This window comes from Cryptomeria japonica, chromosome 11 (genome assembly GCF_030272615.1).
Source record: "Cryptomeria japonica chromosome 11, Sugi_1.0, whole genome shotgun sequence".
Taxonomy (NCBI): Eukaryota; Viridiplantae; Streptophyta; class Pinopsida; order Cupressales; family Cupressaceae; genus Cryptomeria; species Cryptomeria japonica.
This window is the reverse complement of record NC_081415.1, coordinates 20,702,140-20,725,155: the sequence shown is the minus strand read 5'-3', so window position 1 is coordinate 20,725,155 and position 23,016 is coordinate 20,702,140. Positions and strand designations below refer to the sequence as shown.

General features: G+C 35.2%; 1 protein-coding gene across 1 annotated transcript in view; it reads left to right on the top strand.

Annotated features, from left to right (window-relative positions):
* Positions 1–22,602, top strand: part of LOC131049496 (mRNA-decapping enzyme subunit 2) — a 95,274-nt gene extending 72,672 nt beyond the window's left edge. Inside the window, exons 5-8 of the mRNA XM_057983563.2 lie at positions 20,299–20,451; positions 20,892–20,995; positions 21,889–21,956; positions 22,120–22,602. Of these exons, the coding sequence (XP_057839546.1) occupies positions 20,299–20,451; positions 20,892–20,995; positions 21,889–21,956; positions 22,120–22,337 (543 nt within the window). The 3' untranslated portion in view covers positions 22,338–22,602. The remainder of the gene's footprint in view (positions 1–20,298; positions 20,452–20,891; positions 20,996–21,888; positions 21,957–22,119) is intronic.
* The last annotated feature ends 414 nt before the right edge of the window (positions 22,603–23,016 follow it).

The window sequence follows — 23,016 nt, the reverse complement described above, 5'->3', positions numbered from 1 at the left end:
TGTTGTCCTATGTGGCAATGCTAACATATCAACATGGTAGTACTTGGGATTCAAAGCATATGCCAAAAATTGCAAAAGAGTTTATCCCATCTCTTCTTGACTACCTCATTTATTTGCCTATAAAAGAAATTCAAAAGGGTTTTTCTCTTTTGTTATAATAATATCTCTAGCTTGTTCCACCATTGTATCCATGCAATCATAGATATCACTCTATATCGGCTTATTAATATCACAATGACAAATGAGGGTGTATATTGGTTTAGTGAAAAGAGTAAGCAGTCTATTTGAGCCCACCAATAATCATCAAGAATTAATGTTCTGATATTATTTTCTCAATTTGTTCAAGGTTGCCTTTAAACTACCCAAATATTATTAGTCACTATACTTTTCAAGGCTTGTTTGACATCCACAAGCCCTTTAAGAACAATGTAGTGCACAACAAAGCATGTCTCAACCACTGTCAATAAAAAAGGATAATTTAAACAAAAACATAAATTTTATATATATTTGAATATTTCTAACGAAAACTTACCTTACCTTTAATACAAATGAAAACATTTCTTAAAAATTGTATATTTGAATATTTCTTGACAAGTGGTACTTCCCCTACCCCCTCACTATCCCATATCTTTTTAGTCTCCCTTGGTTTGCAACAATTCATTTCTCTACTCCTTATGCTCTCTATCATCCTGATGATGAATCACAAAGTGTGATTTGAAACGTTGATGCAAAAAACACAGACAATCAAATCTAGAAACAAAAAGGAGTAACTCTAGCTAAGTGAATTGTTTGTAAATGGCTTGTGACATGTGATGACTATAAGTAAACATCAGAATTTTTTTGGCTTTTTCATAAATCTTTTGTAACCATTGCATTTTCCCAATGTAGCATTAAGTTCAAAGAATGAACTACACAAGGGGTCTACAAAATGCTAGGATATCTTGCTTCCACGACGAACCCTGCTGCTTTGCATACGTTTGGATTATCTGTGACCACCTGACCAACACTTTCTTTCCCCACTAACTCAATTGCTTCAATTAGAATGTTGACAATAAATTGGGTATCTTTTTCTTTAACCTTGAATTCCACTGTTTTCAAAAACATTGTTCGCATTGGGTTCATCGCAATCACGTTGATTATTGCTCTATTTTTAGCATCCTTCCATCCATAACAAATGATAGAAACCCACAAGTTTTTCCATGAAGCCCGAATGACTTGCAATTGTCGATCAATAATGTTTTTTCTTTAGCCAAAAGGGTTGTATGAAGTATGAATTTTTCTTTTACCTTGGGCTTTTGTATCCTTTTGGTGCCTCATTAATTGACACAACCATATATTGCCAATATTGAGAGCACACCACATTAAATGGAATTTCATTTGCATACAAAAAACGAGCAATATTTTGATTTGTGTCTTCTTGACTTTGCAATTGTGTTTTTTCAAGAGGTCCTAAATTTCTCTTCTTGTGACTTGTAGATGTTTTTGAAGCTGATTTTGGATGCAAAGGGGATTTATTTAGACTTATAGTTGATCTTTGTTTTGATGTTTCAAAGGGATTATTAGCTTCATCTTGCTCTTTTTGATAGTTTGCAATTTTTTCAGTTGACAACCCCTTCTTTGGACAATCACTAACATTTGGACCAAGGCATACTACACATCTTGTACCTGTTATGTGGCAAAAATGTTCGTGAATCCTAGTATAGGAACCTTCATAATCTTTTAGATACTCATGACACTTACATTTATAACCAACGCCACCTTGAATTTTGTCAAGGATGGAGACATATTTCCATAGTGGAGATTTAGGGTTTGGTTTGATCGACTTATCATTTTCTGATGCTTTTACATCGGATGATGATGATGATGCCATGCTTAATATCCTGCAATAACAAAAAAAATAATTAAAAGTATAAAATATAAATTCTGTTTATGAAACACAAATTATAATTTATAAATTCATTTAAGAATAATATTATAATATATGTTTGATATTCACTACTTCAAATTTAATTTTACAAAAATATACAAACTAAGGATCTTTTCACATCTGCCCTTATGAAAATTTCTGCAATATTGGAACATCTTAAAAAGATTTACAGATGCGACTATAGAAGCTGCTTTTGCACATCATCAAAACAACAACGATTAATTTTATATGTTCTGGCGAATTTGGGAAGAAGTCCTAACCATGCGAAAATCGACTCCAAACTCTGGGATTAAGGTTTTCCTTCACCCAACCGTCCTTTGATACTCTGCAACCATTCTTTATCTTTATCTTTATCTTTTTTGGATTTTTTGACTAATTATAGGGTTAGGATAGCGGATTATTTTCTAATAAGGTTTTTGCATGTCCCTAACATTGTTTGTTTACAGATTAGCAAGACCGATTTCAATCAGACACAAGGAATTGAACTTGCAAGTGCTCCTAAATTCATGCTATACAATTTTTTATTCTCTTTTTCTTTTGTTTTCTGAATTATACATTGGGATTTTGAAAAAAATGTGCAGAAAGAAACCAAACTTTACTGGAGTATGGAAACCAAAGCAAAATGAGAAAAGTTTTGCACTCCCAAGGAATGAAACGACTCCACAAGAAGTGGCAGATACCAAGGATATGGAAGGGTGGGCCAAAAGAGATAAATTTGTCCGAAGATGAATGGGAAGTGGAATTAGACAAAGATGAAATTGGTGTGATTGACCCTATATGTATCAGTCAATCGGCCACAACACTCCTGGAGCCTTACTGTTGTGACGTATTCACACATCGCCCCATTGCAAATGGGGACCCCTACTTTTTTTTGCTTTCTAGGGTTTGTTTTCTTGGTCTTTTATGTTCTTGTCTATTAACCTTTGCATTTGGAGAGTTGTCACAGGGATCATTAGGTAACAGGCTCTGCTTGAGTTGAGGTGGGTCAATAGGTGATCCAGGTTAGGGTCTCTTTCAAAGCCTTCCCCAGGTCAGGTTTTACTCTTGTTGCTAGGTTATGCATTGTTTGAGTTTGAGGAGGTCAATGAAGCTTTGTGAGTAAGTATCATCTTTGAGGGTTTGAGATTGGTCCAACTGATAAAAGATGAAATCCTGGGCATTGATTGATGTGATAATCTATTTATCCTTTGGGGACGCCTTGGACAAGTCTGGACTTGGAGAAAAGCTCAAACTTTGAGCCTCAAGGATGAATTTCGCTCCTAATCCTTCCAAAGGGTCGAGAGCGAAATGCTAGGATAGGTCTTGTCCTTCCAGGCGTACTTGGGCGAAATGGCTAAGATGTCTTTGTAATTTAATTCTTTTGAGCCAGAAACCCCTCAAGGTGATTTGTTAGAGGTATGACCAATATGATTGAGGTAAAACTTTGAATGTTTGAGTAATGTCTAAGGCAAATTCACCAAATTCGCTCCTGACCCTTACAAAGGGTCCAAAGCAAATTTCTCTTTCCTGGTCCTAATTGGCATAAGAAACCTTGTCTTTATGGCGTAGTGAAGAGCAAATTGTTGTGTAAGACAAAGTCAAGTGATAGAAGGTAAGGAATTTGAGCATAAATGAGAATTTCGCTCCTGACCCTTCCAAAGGGTGATCAACATTTCCCAACAACTTGAGATTTCACCTAAAGTCATTGAATGGTTGGGTTGATTTGCATGGCTATGGAAGGAAATGCATCAAGGATTGAGTCTAAGGAGAATTTAAGTCAAATCCAAGGTGAATTAAGCCTAGAAGAGTAATTTTGCTCCTGACCCTTCCAAAGGGTCCAGAGCGAATTTCTCAAAAAGGCATTCTACCTTGCCCAAAACGAAGAACTAACTCATTCCCAGGCATTATTGAAGGCAAAGCACTTGTTTGGATAAGGAAATGTGGGAGATGAAATCCAGATTTGAGCCTAAGTGTGAATTTCGCTCCTGACCCTTCCAAAGTGTCCAGAACGAAATTCTTAAGAGACCTTATTTCCTCACTAAAATCTTGAAGAAAACACTACTTTGAGAGCAAATTGACTTGATGATGATAGAAGGAGGCTTGAGAAGTTATATCCAAGGCAAGGAAAGGAGAAAGGAGGTGTGGAATGAGCTCAAGGATGAATTTCGCTCTTGACCCTTCCAAAGGGTCCAGAGCGAAATTCCTAAAAGGCACCCTTTTCTTCCTTGATTAGACCAAAATATTAGTTCCTTGGACATAGTTGGAAGTGGATTGATATATCCTTACCTTTTGAAGTGATTGAAAGTGAAGGAGATGAAGGATTTTAGCTAAAACACAAATTTCGCTCCTGACCCTTCCAAAGGGTTCAAAGCAAAATTCCTCAAAGCACCTATTTTCTCTTGGTTTGAGGTCAAAACCTTAGTTCCTTTGGCATAGTTGAGGGAAGATTGGTATGTATTTGCCTTGCAAGATGGTTTGAAGTTAAGGAAGTGATGGGATCAAGCCTATATCTTGAATTTCGCTCTTGACCCTTCCAAAGGGTCCAGAGCGAAATTCTCAAAACCTCATTTTTTCTCCCAATTTTGTGTTGAGCCAAGCATTGACCAAGGTGAATTGAACTTGAAGATACCCCTAGGCATGCATTTGAATGAGTTGTGATCACAAAAGGTGAAGATTTTGAGCTAAAACTTGAATTTCGCTCTTGACCCTTCCAAAGGGTCCAGAGCGAAATTCTCTATAGGTCCTGTCCTTGGCCAGGGTCTAGAGTGAAATTCTCAAAAATATATAATTTGCTCATGTATGAGTTCAAGATATGGAATCCTAGGCCTTAGTGGAGAGAAGACTAATATTTTTTTGCCTTAAGATGCAATTTGGAGCAAGGAAGTGGTGGATTGAGTCTTAATCATGAAAATCGCTCTTGACCCTTCCAAAGGGTCCAGAGCGAAATCCTTTGAAATCCCTATTTTTCACCTTGTTTGAGTTGGGCAAGGGGCTAGTTGTGAGATCATGATGGGAGGAGGTTTGAAGGTTAAGTCCAAGATTGTAAAATGTTGAAAATGAGGTCTAATTAAACAAAATTAGCAAAAATCGCTCCTGACCCTTCCAAAGGGTCCAGAGCAAAATTCCTATAGGGCCCGTTCCTAGAGAGAATCCTGAGCGAATTCTATTTTGATGCCTTCGTGTTAATGATTTAAGGTAAGAAATGCTATGTTGGGATAAATATATCATGTGTACTTAATCATCTTTTGGTTTGTTTTGCAGATGGAGGAGGATCAGGGCAGGATAGGGGCGACCTATTCCAATCCCATCATCATCGACACTCCAAATACATGGAGAAAGACTGCAAGTGTTAGAGAAAAGCATTGGGAGATTTCAAGTGTTTGAGGTGTTCCAAGCTATCCTCAAGGACTCCATTTTACCACATGAAGAAGCCATGGGATGACAGAGAAGGAGGATCTTACAAACACTTCCAGATAAAGAGAGCTACCAGAGTAGGTGACTTGACTATGACTTCCTATCACCATAATGCAAAACCAAGGAGGAGGCTTCATCAAGCACATGGGAGTCAAAGGGGTACATCATTTATCGCATCAAGGACGAAGGACGATCAACCAAAATCAGTGCAAGAGTACATTGAAGAAGCAGATTGTTTCAAAAGAGTTAATCAAAGTTAGCTTCTCGGCATCATCAAATTGAGTATCAAAGAGATCAACCAAACACAAACATCAGACAAGGTGGCATCCCAGTCACTGTTCCTCTAATCAGATAGGTCCACCTCAACATGTCCAGATTCAATGTGCCTGACTCACCGGTGACGGCACAAACTTCGGTGTACCTACCCTTGCTTCCTATTGGTCTACACTCATTGACTTTAATTTTCTCATTGGCTAAGGAAGTTTGTTATAACAAACCCTAATTAGGGTTTCCATATTGTAATCCTAGCCATTGATCTTAAATTGATCTGAGCCATTGAATTGTATTGAGAGCATTATAAAAGGCTCTTGCTCTTCATTTGTAAAGGTTAATAGTCAGGGAATAGTTAAGAGTTAGCTAATAAGAGTTAGTGAATAGTCAGTAAAATAGAATAGCAAATAGAATAGCAATAGAGTAGATTAGGAGGAGAAGGCAAGAAATTGTTGCCTAAATTGTAAATGAACTCCATTTTTATTGAAGTTATGGTGAAATGTGTCGTTTCTTTGCAATATGTTTGGTCTCTTGTGGGATCTTCATTTTAGATGGTAAATAATTAGATTGAATGAAGGAAGTTATTGAATGCACTTGTGTGGAATCCGCCTACTCCAAACTACTAGCCTCTTGCTGAGTGTAAGTGCGCCCTACGTGGTCAATTGGCATAGAATGAGCTTGATCTCGAGTCGTTACACGTCTATTGTTCATGCATTATTGTGAATGGTGATCAATATCTGATGGTGTACGATTTTGAATATATTCGAAGCATCCCTTAGAAGGTCGCACTGAGTTGGTGTCGGATTGTTCAACCTGATGGTAAGACCTAGCCCAGTAGGACTCCACCTAGTCGTTCATCTATCTTCTGACGTTCGAGGTCTTAGAATAGATTCTCCAAACCTTGTATCTTTTGATGTTTCTTTATCTTCCAGCTAGTAGATAGGACTTGAGTTCCAACAAATCAGACGCTTAGGCAGTCGAATGTAAGTCTCCTTGTGACTCCAACAAAATCACATCACATGAACAGAGCTTATCCACACGCAGAGACCCTACATTCCAGAACCTTGGAGTTGCCTCGATTGATCCTTAGGCGAAATCTTCAGCATTCGGGAAAACTTTGTTTAAGAGACGATAAGATACTTTGGTATTTTATTCCGTGTTCGCATGTGCATATAAAACACATCAACACTTACAAAGGGAAGAAAAGGGGGGGTAGAAAGACAAGGAAACAAAAGAGAGAGGAGGAAGCAATTGAGAAAGGTCTGACATCAATTAAAGAATTTTTCACAAAATCCAAGGGAGGAGCCCCTTCCCTTGGAGGGCAATGAATATAATATCATGGAATGTCAGGGGTCTAGACTCTAAATGCCCCTGACAAATGACGCTTGGTTAAGCGTCAATTGGAAAAGGTAAACATGGATATCATAATTCTACAAGAAACAAAATTGAACTTAAATTAAGTAGAAAAATTTGTCAAGTACTTCAGATTATGGTCCGATGAATTTGCAGAAGCTACTGGTGCAACAGGTCGATTAGGTATTTTTTATGGAAAGATGTCGGTATAACAGTAAATATAACAGAATCCCATACAAACTGGATGGAATGTTAGATCAAAAGTTTTAACTCCAATGAATCTTAAAATTTATTCAATGTCCATGGGCCAACAAAAACCAAGGAAAAGAAGGAAGTATAGACTCAACTGGCTGATAGAATCAAAGAGTTGGGCAACATCATGATTATTGCAGGCAGTGATTTTAACGCCATTTTGGAACTTAGTGAAAATAGTGGAGGGATAAAGCAAATTAATAGGACTATATAGTATTTTAGAGACTTTGTGGATGAGATAGGATTAGTGGATTGTCAAACATCAAATGGCAGTTTTACTTGGACCAATCGAAGACAAGGCATCACTAACAATTCAAAACGATTGGACCAGTTTTTGGTTTCATCAAACTAGATCGAGGAGGCAGTAGTTTTAGAAGCAATGATACTCCCACTGACGGTATTCGATCATTACCGAACAATCTTGCATATAAAAAATGGAGATCAGCTTTCCAATGCATATTTTAAATTTCAAACAATGTGGTGGAGAGAACAAAAATTGCTTACAGACTTAGAAGTGGTGAAAATCATTTCATATCTTTGGAACACCCAGTCATGTTTTGTTTAAAAAGTTGTAGTACATCAAAGCAAAACTTAGAACCTAGAAAAAGGAAATGTTCAAAAACATTTTCAGTGAAAAGAAGAGAATTGAAAAATTCGAACGATAAAATAATAATCACAGGGATGTTTAAAGAGGATTATGAACATGAGAAAGAACTAAAAAGATTGTACAGAGAAATACTAGCAAGAGAGGAAGAGTATTGGAGGGATAAAGCTAGAGAAACATGGTCAAAGGCCGGAGATTTGAATTCCAAGTTCTTCCTTATTTTTACCAAGGCAAAGAGGGGAAGGAATAGAATTCATGAGATAAAATCTGAAAATGGAACAACATGCATAGATAAGATTGAGGTGGAAAATGCTGCAATCACTTTCTTTTAAATTCTACTAGGCACAAATAAAAGCAAGTCTTTCAAGTCAGATTCTTTCCTATCATGCACACCAGCTTGCATTAAGAAAGTGGACAATGAAATGTTAGAGGAGAAAGTCAACTTGGAAGAGGTTAGAATTGCAACTTTTAAGCTGAATCCTGACAATTCTCCAGGACCAGACGGGTTCACAAGTAGTTTTTTTCAGAAATGTTGGCACTTGCTGGGACATTATATCTTGGAAATGCTGGAAGATTTCAGAAAGAAGAAGTTTGTTAAGGATATAAACAACATAGTTGTTACACTCATTCCATAGAAGAAGGAATGTTTTTCATTCAGTGTTTTTTGGCGGATATCATTATGTAACACAAGATATAAAATTCTGGCTAAAGTATCGGCAAACAGGTTGAAGAAGACTTTGAGCACAATCATATCTGAGGAACAAAATGGATTTACCTCAGGGAAAGAAATCAGTGATAGTATAATTTTATCAAATGAGGTCATACACATGATGGTTTCAGAGAGAACCAACGGAATTTTGATAGAACTAGATGTTAGTAAAGCATGTGACAAGGTGGATTGGTTTCTGTGAATCGTGGATTAAAATGATTAGGGGTTGTATTTCATCACTGAGCCATTATATTAATATCAATGGATCATTATGCAGCTTTTTTAATACCACCAATGGCCTTAGACAAAGAGATCCTCTGTCACCATTCCTCTTTGTCATTATGGCAGAAGCAATGGGTAGATCTTTCAGAGAGAAGTATCATAGTAAACTATGGAAACACATTAAAGCTGTAGATGGATTGGACAACATAACACATTTCCAATTTGCTGATGGGACGATACTTTTTGGAGGACCTAAGTATGCAAGAGGCCAAAATCATTAGAGGCAATTGAAGATTACACAAAGATCTTGGGTCAAGCCATGAACAAAGAAAAATCCTAAATTTTCTTCTTTAACACTAAGAAACCACTTTAGGGAAAAATTGCAAAAGAACTTGGTTTTAAGACTGCAAACATTCTGTTGAAGCATTTGGGAGGATATTTGGTTTATGTTAATCCAAGCAATGGGAAGAAATTGTGGACAACTGTAGACACAAAATGGCTGCATGGAAATCCAAATGGTTGACATTAGCAGGTAGAATAACAATGATTAAGCAGTTCTACCAGCAACACCCATATACTTCATGTCATGTTTCTAGATTTCAAACAAAATTGAGAAAAATCTAGAAAGTATATTCAAAAAAATGTTATGGGAAGGTTTGAAGTAAATTAGATGAGTCTCCTTGATACATTAGGATCAAGCATGTCCACCAAAGAATGTAGGAGGAGTAGGGCTAAGGAAGATGAGAGCTCAGATTTTAGCCTCAGGTGCGAAATTAACAAGGAAAATGTACAAGGAGTCAAACAGGCTATGGTGCTAAATTTTTTGGATTAAATATCTGGATGATAACGACCCTACTAGAATCTTTACAATTGGTAACTCAAATGGTGGATCTGCAATATGGAAGTTTCTTTGGGAGAGTAGACATTTAATTACAGAGCATTTAACTTGGAAAATAAGTAATGGGGCAAAAGCAGATTTTTGGCAAGATTCTTGGGAAAGCCTACCACCATTGATAGAAATTGTGGGCATAAAAGAACATGTGGAGTCTATTATTGACTTGCATGGTTCGTAAGTTAAAGACTATATTACTGAAGAGAAAGATGAGGATGGGCTGCACAACAAATGGATTGATGTTGATTTTCTGCCATTATTTGAGGTGACCAAATCAAGTCTTGAAACTAAATTGAGTAATCAATGAATAATAATTGAAGCAAACGATGACGAGGTAATTTGGTTTGGAGCATGTTTTGGCAAGTATTTTGTAAAGATGAGTACACAAATACATAAAATGATTGAAAAAAGATAATAGTTGGCCAACCCCTCTATGTTGGTATCTGTTGACTTTCGAAAGCAGAAGCTTTCCTATGGATAGTGGCACATAAAAGAATTTTGACAGCAGAAAGATTAATGAACCTTAGAATATGAATGGGCCAAGTAGATGTGTTTTATGCAAAAGTGATAATGAAACCATCGATCATCTTTTACTAAACTGCTCATATGCCTTAAGAGTGTTGGAATTGGATACAAAAAGAGCTTGGGTGGTTTGGACCAAGGTAGAATGATATTGCGGAATTCCTCTCAAGTTGGCCTCAACCAAGGAAAAATGCTCTTTGGTGCAATATCTGGACATTGGCACACTCCTTGATTGTGTGGCTTATTTGGAAAGAAAGGAATAGGTGCAAATTCTCCAATATAGAATGTGATGTAGTGGAACTCATCAGAAGGCTAAAAATGGGATATGTGATATTTCGTATGCAAGGGCCAAATTGAAATCCTCAACCGTGTTCACAAATTAGGATGAAGAAAATTAGAAGAAATGGATGGAGCTGAGAAGACCTATTGGGGTACATAGAAATAAGAAGGAAAATAGGCAAAATATCTAATGGACTCTGCCACATGATAGCAAGCTCAAGTTGAACTTTGATAGAGCATCTAAAGGAAATCTAGGGCTGGTTGGATGCATTATAAGAAAACATCAGGGTAGGTGCATTTGGGCATTTTCAAAGAAAGAAAATCAAGACAACAAGAAGTAATGAAGCGGAAATGGAGGCTATGGCTTCAAGATTAAAACTGTGTATGGACAATAACATAAAACACAGACATCAAAGGAGAATTCAATCCATAATAAAGGAGACTCCAAATTGGAAATCGAGCAGATGGATTACAATAATATAGGAGATGCTAACCAAGTTTAGCGATTACACTATCTCGCATGTATATAGAGAAGCTAATGGTGCGACAAATATCCTGACAAATATGGGGGTGGAACAATTGGAAGATCTTATCATAAAAGATTACCCTAGACAATGGTCGAAATTACCAGAATGGATTAGCAAGGAGGGATGAATTCATACAAGGCAGATAGATTAGGCTATTGGATTTTAAAGAACATTATCCTTTTGATAAAAGGTGGACACCACCAATTGACTACTTGGAGAATTAAAAATATGATAAAACTTAACATCCTCATGAAGATACGAGCGTGGAATTTGTTTGAGCTCTCAAAAATTGGTAGTGATCTTACCACGATTGTACTAATTGAGCTAGGTAAAGGAACTAGATGCTCAAGTCATATCGAACCAATGTAGACATTTGTTGTAGACTGAAGAGAGTCTGAGAATATATCCTAATCATTTCAAATATCTTATTAGGGTTGGCTATTTAGAGAAGTTGAAGGCCATTGACAAGCATACAAAATACACCGAGATTGGAGTTTAGCATTATCAAGCTTATGGTAGGAAGGAAACACTTTGGGGTAGTGTGTCATTGCCCAAACGAGGATATTGATCAACAGTTAAGGAGGATATTTCTCATCGAGGAGGAAGCAAATATGCAAGCTATCAAGAGTGTAATTGGGAATGCATTCTCTTCAAGAGGTCATAGACATGATGGGTTAATTTTGGAGGCACTCATCACAAATGTGGCATAGACGATAGGACTTGTTTACAAAGCTGCAAGAATGGCACATAGGTTTGCTTAAGGAGGAGATAAGGCATGAAGTGCTCACTGCAATTGCCCAACTGAATCCAAACCCAAAAGACAAGGCTTCATTGTTGAGGCCTTGGAGTTGTTTCGAGATTCTTTGGCTAAGGTCAATCTTGACCCCTTTGCTAACTTTCAAAGTATATATGGGGGTCTATTTTCCACCTCTTAGTTGGAGAGGACAAATGTAATGGCTAATGAGATTTTAACCATAGCCCTTTGGATATATTGATTTGGTTATGAATAGAAGGGAGCTACCCCCTATGGTAGCAACTTACCTTCAAAAAAAAAATCTATAATTATATGCACAATAACTTTCAAATTTAAATCTAAATTAATTATTAATTATGAAATAAATTAAGTATAATAAAGAAAAGTAAAATAAATATATTATATATAACTATTATTTGATGAAACTATTATTTAATTTCATCAAAATTATAAATTTAATAATACATTATAATTTATCATAAAGAAGCTAAAAACTAAATATCAAAGTTTTAAAACTCGGACTCACCACGGTCTCGGCAAGCCAAAAAATTGGACCTGGATTCGGACTCGCGAAAGACTCGGCAAGGACTCAGCAAAAAAAAACCATAGTTTTACAAAAAAACAAAAAGAAATTAATGCATTTAGAGAACATAAGAGCCATAATTGAAACATTACACATGTCATATGATCTCCAAACACTCAATATTTGAAATCTAATCATTCATACTCATAGGTTCAAGCTTTAAAATGTATAATAGAAGCATAAGTTTATAAATTTTTACAAAATTACATATAATGATAAGTCTAGATCTTGGGGGAGAGAGGAGAGACTGAGATAGAGACTGGTAGAGAGAGGGGATTGAGGAAGAGTGATAGGGAGATATATAGGTCTAAAATTCGAGGTAGATAAGGTGAGTGAGATAGAGAGGGCGAGAGAATGCTAATAGGAGCCTACTGATTACTGAAATTTGACTGTCTGAAAATTTAAAAGATCTTCTAAAACCTAGAATTTGCATTATAATTCCTAGAGATCTGAAACCACTCTCAAACATCTTGCCAATTTATACATGAAATATAAGTTAAAGTATAAGAAAGGAAAAAGACATATTGAAATGTCACTTATACTTGAATGTTATATTTCATGTATATATTTTGATGAAGGGAATGAGACTGACTTGGAAAAAAAGATTTAGATAATTTTTTGATGTGTTTCCTGGGTTGCACGAGTTTAGTCAAAAGACTCTTGAGTCCAAGTGAAAGACTTGCGCAAGTCAATTAGAAAGACTCGCGAGTCTTTCAAAAAGACTCGCTAGGACTCGCCTTGCGAGTCTGTGGTGAGTCCACGAGTCTTAAAACTATGCTAAATATAAATAAAATTTTGGATAGCTTTTAGTTTTCCAACCTAACATCAAATGTTTACAAAATTGCATGTATTAGTATTAAAAAATGATCATGGTGAGTAAATATAAATCTATAACATTATTTTAAATAGAAATTATAATTTAAAATTAAAATTTATGTCAGGATAAGGTGACATCAACCTTACAAATCCTAAGCCATTCACATATCTCCATGTTCCCTAGGACACGTGAGAAAAAATATTTAATATTTGTACTTTACAACTAATTATAATTACATTTTCAAGAGGTGATAAAGATAAATTAAATTGGACAAAATACACTATTTCCCATGTCCACTTTGTGACATGAAGGGCCACGCATTAGGCGGCCTAAGTTTGGGAAGAGCAAAGGTTTCCATTTGGGGATCTGAACAGTCGTTGGGAGTTCAGAGTGCTTGGAATGTCAACAGTCTAAGTGGCTTTGGGTTTGGCACCCAAGGAGGGGTCACTTGAAGAGTTTTATTATTTTATTATGTCTCTTAGCTATTCATTCTCTAAAGCGTGGGTTTTTGTCCCTTGTTTTGGGAAAACAGCAATGGTTTTTTTCTCTTTTATTTGACTATAAATTAGAGCCAAGGCATAGTTGTGTTATCATAAGTTTCTTTGAGGTTTCCAAGTAGTTGCGGGTTTAGATGGAGAAGCCAAGTGAATTGTATTATTGTATCTTTTGAAGATTAATAATATATTTAATATTGCCCTCATTCTCTGGTGGAGTTTTTTCCCCTAAAGGGTTTCTCCACGTATGGTGCAATCACATGTTTATTTTAGATTTATTTTTCAGTTGTGTAATCACAAAAGAAAGTTAATATTGCAAGCTTCACCTTGTTTCTCAACAATTTATACATTCAAAAATCAAAACTAAAAAAAATTAATCTATAAAATATTTTTAATTTATAATTTCAAATCAAATCTACATTCATTTAAAACTTCTTAAATGTAAATTATTTAATATTTATTTTATATAAATATTATATTATTTATATACTATCTTTGTAAACATTTAAATTTTACTTTTAACTATCAAAAAATTATATACAACTTTACATTTAAACTTTTAACTATCAAAAATTTACATACAACTATAATGAAGCATGGACGGCATGGCAGAAGCATGAAATTGCAGAACAGACAGCCTAAAAACTCAGAATACGAATGGATCATACCTTATTCAATGAAGTCTCTCCTCCCTGCATCGCGCTGCTGCAGGAAACTTAAAAAAATCCCACGAAAATCCTATCAAACAAATTCGAATGCAGTAGGAATGCATTTGTCAGGGTTATAAAGAAGTTTAAAATAAATAAATCAGTTTTCTTTCTAGATTTTTTAGAATTTTACTGCAGTTAAGTTCTGATTCGGATCATTATTTTTTGGCAGCCGAATCCCTTCGAATCTGTCAAAATCAGGAAGTTTTTTAGAAATGTGCTGGTACAGTATCTGAGTCATACCATATCCGTACTCATTTCAGGTACGATGATATGGGTACCAGGGAAGTGAGTCTGCTGTATCCTGCAGCTTTGCTTTCTAGATGTCAAAAAAGTTGGACTGAACTTTTTAGGTTTTAAGTCCCACCCTTGTTTTCATGCTTCAGAAGCTCAAATGTTGCTAGGAAAAAATACAGAAGTTTCTGGAAGTGTGTTGATAAGTTTTTCAGGTGCCAAATATGCTTATACAGATCATGTGGGATTTGGTTCCCTGTTAACTTTCTGCTGCTCCTCAACATGTTTGACCGTGTTAATCAATAATGGTTTTGGAATGGGTAGTACCTATCACATTTATGATTTTCTTATATCTGCTGCAGCCTGGTGATCCACTACAGACATGCTCTTATAGCCTTAGTTTTTGGATGAAATGCTGGGTCTTATATGTGACAGTCATCCTTGTTTTTATTCTTGCATGATTTGTAGGTGTTTTGCTGCTTTAATTGTGTCTAATTCTTGTTTAGATGTTTTTGCATCTTTATGGTGTTGACTGTTCCATTTTGGATCATTGCTTAAAGACTGCATAAATTTAACATCACCATCTTTGAAGAGATATATGTTCTCTAAGTCATGAGTAGGTATTGATTAATTGGCTGGTTCTAAATCCAGAAGGATCTGTGACTCTGATCGGCTCACAGTGAAACGGTGTTAAATTGTGCCATATGCAGTTTGTTGGTACCTTTAGAACCTCTCTTAGATCATGTGGACACTTAACAATATCCTAATTCCTTGTCATTCATGCTGCACAACTCCAACATTATCAATGTTGTTCTATAAGGTTTCCAGAAAACAACAAAACAGAGGATCTAAGCAGTCACCAGTGTAATCTTCTTTTATTGTTTCTTCCTTCACGTCTAGGAGGATGGCAGAAAAATCTACACCAGAGAGGTAGTCTTTATAAATACTTCAAAGGTGATAGAGACTGCTTTGTAGTGATTTCAGTGACAAATTGGTGATTTAGAGTAACATTATGCATGGGGAAAATCAAGGATTTTTTATCACTTCACTGAGCACCTACAATACACTTAATTCCTTTCAGTCTGGTCAATCTTTCTGAGTAACACTTTGCACTCTCTATTCAACGTCCTTTCATTAAAATTTGAATTTGTTGAATTTTATTGTTCCTATCTAAAACTGACTTTTGAACTTCCTTGTTCCTCCACATTATCTTGTGCATTATGTTCAAACTCTTTCGTACCATGCTTTGATTGACTTTGTTGACCATTTTTAATAAGTTCATGATTCTTCATTCCTCACCTCAAGGAGTGGAAATTATGTTTAGCTTGTTTTGTGTTTTTTTTTCGGTTTGTTTTCACTTGCCTGAGATTGTTTCCAAAGTTTCAGAATTTTGAGCCAATTGCTTATGAGGGAAAGTGTTAATTGTTTCTTATTTGTGTAACCAGCAGGCCATATTCAAATGGGAAGAAAATAAAGGAACAACGCAACAATGATGGTGGTGACAACCTTAATATATAGGGCCTTTTGGACAAGCGTGGACTTCAGATGAATCTACGAGGGAAACGTTCTCTAGATATCCACCTCTACATAAATTCTTGAATCAAAGCATCCATGGAAGTCTGCACTACCTGATTAAAACTTGAAAGTGGCATGGAATGCATAGAAATTCTATCTGGAGGGGATAATGATGCTGAGAAGCTAACACTGAGTTGGAGTGTGCCAACACACTAGAGATCATTCATATTCCACCCTCAGACACAACTTAAGATTCCACTTCTTTGTCTAGGACCATACATATGTAATCCTACAAAAGCCCTTAGATGATTCCACCGTCTAGCCTCAAATGCACCAAAATGAATTGTAAGTTAGCATGCAGAGTAGGTTTATGAATAACTGTGTTAATCCAACTACATTAATCCTAGATTTGTGGCACACCAATTTTATGTGATAGATATGTCGAATCACCACGTGTGACATACCCCAACGATGAGACTGGGCACAAGACTTGGGTGAATTTGATGGAAAAGATATCCCTTGGTTGTGGCCTCTAATCTGAAGATCAACTCACAAGGAAAGTTTTTCAATTGAATAAAAGATGTGATGTCAAACATATAGATGGCAATGCAAAAGCAAAAATTGAAAATTTCTGGATATATGTATATTTTTTAAAAGACTGGCATTTATGAAACAGTGCAAGGCATGCAGGGATGGGTAGGGTGATGAATGGATTGAATATCCTATGAAAGCCTATGAGGAAAATTAGATCAGACAAAATATAGATTTTGTGGGTGCTTAGAGCATTAGAAAATATGTATGTAGGATTTAGATGGTGTATGAATCTCAGTCTTACCTGGAAATGCGTTTCCGGTCTAATGTAGACCGTTTCGGGGACTTGGGGACGGCCGGAAACGTTTCCAAGCCGTCCCTGATCCCCAAAAAATTTCGGAAACTGTCCCGGAAACTCGGACACGGTCTACTATTTTTCCAGGGACCGTTGACCGTCCCTGGGACAGCAGGGGATGCCCAAGCCGTCCCCTAGCCGTCCTGGGGACAGGTAGCCATTTCCGGGGCTAAGGGCAATTAAAAAACAATTTTTTTAATAAAAAATTAAAAAATATTATATTTCAGTTTTGAAAGCAATTAATTTTTTTTTTAGAAAATCCAGATCCCTGATAGCAGCGCGTAAAGTTTTTCTGATTTTTAAAAATTAATCGTTTGTAAATTATTATAATATTTATGACATATAATAAAAAAAACAACAATTCATTATCACAGATTGGCAGCACTGGTACAGTTCATGTAACACTTGTAAAATCATATAACCACATTTTCTACTTCATAAATCTGTATGGCATATGTTATCAGTGTATCTAGCTTTTCTAACATTAATAATTGGCACTCAAATTGGCCACCTCTTGGTCATTTCTGGGTTATATGTACTTTACTTTTTTTTTTCTTGTCAAATTTTTAAATATATTCAGAAAGCCTAAAAACGTATAAATTTATCATCTTCCATCGTTTTAGTCTATTCATGCTTCTAGTTAATTTATTATTTGCTCACTTACTTTGACCTGTTAGCAAAAATCCTGAACTTTGCATCATAGGCTCTTAGGAAACGATCAGAATCAGTTATCAATATGGTTAACCTGTGTTTGAGGGGAGGATTTTTCACCACAGTTCAGGATTTCATAAAACTTCAGAAAGGTTCAGACATAGGTTTGAGGCTCAGACTTATCTTGGACTTGTTGGCAACATTTTAGAGTTGGAAATGGACTTGGCAAATACTCAGCACAACTGGGTAAACTTTAAAACCATAAATTTTGAAAAACTGAAATTAAACTTTGAAGAAGCCGCCATTAAACCTCAGCATACACATTTATTTTAAGTGGAGACTACTTTACAGGAACTATATATATATATATATATATATATATATATATATATATATATATATATATATATATATATATATATATATATATATATATATATATATATATATATATATATATATATATAGCCATCCGCTGCTGTCCCCTGTTCTGGGAAAAAAAAAGAGTCGTGTGCAAAAAGTACTCTCAATAAACTGTCCTATAACCAGAATCTTTTCCTCCAGTGACACAAGTTATGGAAATGATTTTTTTAAAATGTGTTAGTCTTTCCAAAATGAAATCAATTGTTCAGAACATGGAGGATGTCTACACTACCATTTGAAGAACAATATGCTGATATATTATAATTTTTAAGTTTTAATAGATTTTAGCTGATGTTTATGTAGTAACAATGTTTTACTGAAGATGTTATAGATTTTCATGATGAATGCATGACTCTTAGATGCAGTGCATAGAAATGATGGATAAGCTCTATATTAGTGGCTTTCATACTAATTTTTAGGAGTGAAACTTGGTTTCCCTTCCGTTGTAAGGAGTTCTCCTAGCCTGACTTTTTTGGACTCACTCCAAGGGGAAAGTTGGTGCCTATTTATATTGGCTTTACTATCTCCTTGATGAGCAGTGGCTCTATATAAATATATTTGTAGAGATAATGTGTAATATCCAGTTTAGGGACCCTGCACCCACATATTCTGGTGGCTATAATTGAATATTGTATAGGTATACCTCTCTTCATTTATTGAAGCACCCTGATTTCAAATATGCTTCTATCCATATACGTGTATCTGTACCCCCACATCTCCAAGGGAATATGCTTTCCATGATATCAATTTGGAGTACGATGGAAATGAAGGAATTAGTTTGTTGGTTAATCTTTACTCCACAGAATGCTGACAATGAAGTGAAGTAATGTCTATAAGGGATTTCCATTTTAGATTCAGTGACAGTTCCATCCTTAAGTCATTTGGAAATAGCTATTCTCTAGTTCTTTTATAGTGCTTGAATAGGGATAACTTTTTTTTTAAAATTATAATTTATTTAATGTAATAAGGAAAAGTGGAAATGGATTTAATTTAATAATTGGATGGAAATGACTTTGATTTATTTAATTTTATAATGGGATCGAAATGGATTTATGTAATTTATTTTAATAACTAGTGATGTGAATTTAATTAGTGGAGTGAATTGTGGTGATGCTTAGACATTAGTTTAGGTGTGCTAAATAATTAAATTTTAGGTGTCTACAGTATGAGCAGAGGTTTATTATTTCCATGTATGCATGTACAAGGAAGGTGGTATGTTACATTGTTATCCCAAAATACTTTAATCTATTATAAAGTTTGAAGGGTGATTATATTGATCTCCTCTCTACTCTTTAAACTTGTCTTATAAGGCTGCTTGCACCATTGTTACTCTATGCTATATATCATCGACAACATATCATTTATCAACAATCAATTCTGTTATCCTAGTTTCTTATGTTAATTTTTGTTTTCATTTTCAAATATCGATGTCATATCATAATTGCTATATCCAATTCTCTGTATTGGAAGACAATACAACAATGGCGGATGATTTGTTGCTACAAATTTGCTATATTTAAGATGTTACTCCCAAATTTTCATAATAGGATTTATAGTTAAATTTTGATTTTAGTGACATTTATATTTTGAAGGCCACTATGTTGTTTTTGGGATAAGATTGCTTCTATGGAATACATGTGTGAAACAAAATGAAACTTTATTCAATCTAGATTTCTTGAATAGAAGTATCATTGGGGTTGCTGTCAGCTCTTTATTGGTTAGAGTTATGCAATTGTTTTCACTTATTTGGTAATTCTAACAGTTGTTGTCTCTGCAGAGATTTGAAAAAACTCTCTAACTTTTAATGTTTATTGAGGCCCTGTAATCTTTAATAGAACTTTATTTTTCATTGATCCCCTTTTGTTCCTTTCTGGTAACCGAATAACATGCATGCTCGTACTTTTTTCAGCACTAGATAAGTTTGCATGCATATATTTTCTTGGTATGTAAAGGGTAAGGAAGTTTCAAGATGTTGCACATGCTAACTTCCATTTCTGATTGCCTTTTTGTGCTCATGATCGTTGTTGGAATCTTTGATTGCTTCCTTCTGCTTATTCTTAACTTTTGTTAAGGTTTCTACATTTAGAATTATTATGTCTACTCTCTTTTTGACGATTATTATAAATGTACTTTCCCTCGTTGTTATCTTTTTAAATGAATATTAGAGGATTCGAATTAATCTTTAATGGTGGATTGATGGTTTAAAGTCTAGAAATTTCTGGTGATCATACCCCTTTGTATGCTAATTAGAGGATACCTTTTTCTCTTGTTCCAATATTTGCAGGTATTGGAAGAGACTGGATTTGATATATCTAAGCTTTTGAATGTCGATCACAATATTGAAGTTACTGTAGGGCAACAAAGAGTGCGTCTGTACATCATTGGTGGAGTAAAGGAAGATACCGTTTTTGCACCACAAACTAAGAAGGAAATCAGTGTATGTTAGATTTCCTTTCAAAGAACCTTCAAATATTTTTCATCTCAAATGAATTTATAATTTCAGATCAACCTTTTGTTCCTCATTCTATAAAGTTTTTATGTGTGTCTTTGTAAGCCAATGTGATGGTATTCTATAGGAAGGTCTCTTCTTTACTCTGGCCTTGCAGTTAGGAAAAGAAAGTAACAAGTCTTCTTGTTTTCTTAAAATAGTTCTATAGTTGAAAGTTTGAAATTGATATTGGTGGTCCAAATTTTTAGGATCTCATTTTGGGCCCTCATTTGGTTTTCAGTTCTAACTACATAGAATAATAGATCGAAGTTTTTAGAGGCTAGATGCAATGGCATTTTACGACATGGTATAAAAGTTGCAATAGAGCATGAATGGGATCCAAATTAGGGATTAGCATTTAATTTGGTAACTCATTATTTAAAATGCAGGAAATTACTTGGCATCGAGTAGATGATCTACCACCTACAAATTTTGAGGCATCTTCTCGGGGTCCAAATGGAATGAAGTATTTCATGGTTGGGCCATTTATAAGGTAAGAGTGATTGTGTAATGAACCTGACTAAACAAAGAGAAGACTATATATATGAGTATAGTTGATTATTAAATTTAAAATCTTAAATATCCTACATTTGGGAAACAACCCTTCTTTTTGTAGGTATGGGGATGACATATAACCTTATACCATTCTCTTGTGACAGTCATCGTGTCAATGAGACCTAAACATTATAGAGGTCTCATGATATCAGTAATAGGCTTTTCTCCATCCTAGCAGTTCTTGATGGGATAAATGAGTCCGTTCTTTAAGTGGGTAGCATATTGTTATTTGTTGATCAGCCTTTATTATTTAACTTTTAAATTCAATTAATTTTATGTTTCTCTAGTAGCATGTTTCAAGTCTTGCTTTTACACATTACAAGAGAGGGGAAGTAGAGAGTATGGATTACATTCATTGTGAATTACTGGTAGATGATTGTTAAAGGTGGATTCTTTGGTACCTAAAACATGCATTACATTCACCATTTATGTTTTCTAGGCTGTAGCACATAATATTCTTGTTTAGAGGAGATGATTTCAACCATGCTGAATAAATGCCTTCATCTTCTTGATAAAAGGCATGCACCTGTTCTTGCCAGTAGCATTTTCTCCATCCCTTTGAAAATTGAACCAAACCAGTTGGCAGAAATGCCGCTCATACTCTTTCTTCAAAATTGGTTCTCTTTTCTCATGATGCAAGGGCATTGCAACTTTAAAAGATTGTCAAATATTTTAAATTTTTTTTTAATTCTACATAAATGAGAAGTATCACTTGATTACTTCATTGGGTGAGTACCTAAAGGGGTATAATTGCAGTTGTTAGAATATTTGATATGCATCTGTTAGAACTTATCTTGCAATGAACTATACGTTGAAATTTCAATGAAACAGACCACTGAAGGCATGGATTCAGGAGAATTGCCCTCCATTGACAACAAATGGTGAAGCATCAGTAAAAGGTACATTTTGTTTTGTCAGAAGTTGTTCCTTGCATTCAAGACATTGGCCTTTTATACTCTTTTATGCATCTGCAAGATCGATGCTCAGAATTTCAGAATTTCAGCATCTTTCTTTTGAAAATTTCAGAGATGATAAAATAACAAATTGTTAGTGTGCCTCTAGGGTCAAGCACATGTGTTTGGAAGGCTAAATCCAGTTCTCCAAGTAGTGGTTCGGGTTCAGGAATCAATTCTTTAATTGAGAATATACACAGCATGGAGTCCCATCCAAGCAAAGGTGCTGTTCTAAGTGATGATTTTCCAGGAAAAAGTTTTCGAAATTTCAGATTTGATTCTAAATACATTCTCCAACTGATTGATGACACGATATCTTCTCAATAGATCAACATCTTACTTCACACTGTAGTTGGAGCTCTGTTTGGGGCTTCAGCATGAATTTTAAGCCTTTGTAAATGTTTTCAGGTGTACAGAGTTGTAGCTTCTGTATTGTTTTCAGCTTCTAGAAGCATTCAAGTTCTGTAATTTTAATCATGTCTCCTTGTATCAGTCTCAAAATGATGGCATTTGGTATTGCATAGCCAAGACTTTGTTCCCTTTACAACTGTTATAACATAAATGAATATCACCAATCTAGAATTTTGTGTAAGAGTATATCTTTGAACTTTTTGATGGGAAGTCTTTGGTGTACGTGTGTCTTGGACACTAAAAAAGCCATTGCAAATTATTACATTTGTGTTTGGTTTATTGGAACTTATTTGATTGCATGAATTTAGAAGCACCAATAAATGTTTGTTTAAGTAGGGCTGTAATTAATAGAAATTTAAGTGGGGTCTATTGGGGTTCTCACCTTTGACAAATAAAAGCTTACAAACTGTCAGAATAACATCATAAACCAAGCACTGTGAACATGAGTATGGAACTCAGGACAATGAACAAAGGGATCACTTAATCATACTGAAACTTCCAATAATATTGGAATAGAAACATAATACTACACCGAAGAGTAAAAAAGAGGAAGCTAAGAAAGATCTAAAGAACCTTAACAACTAAACAAAAGAGA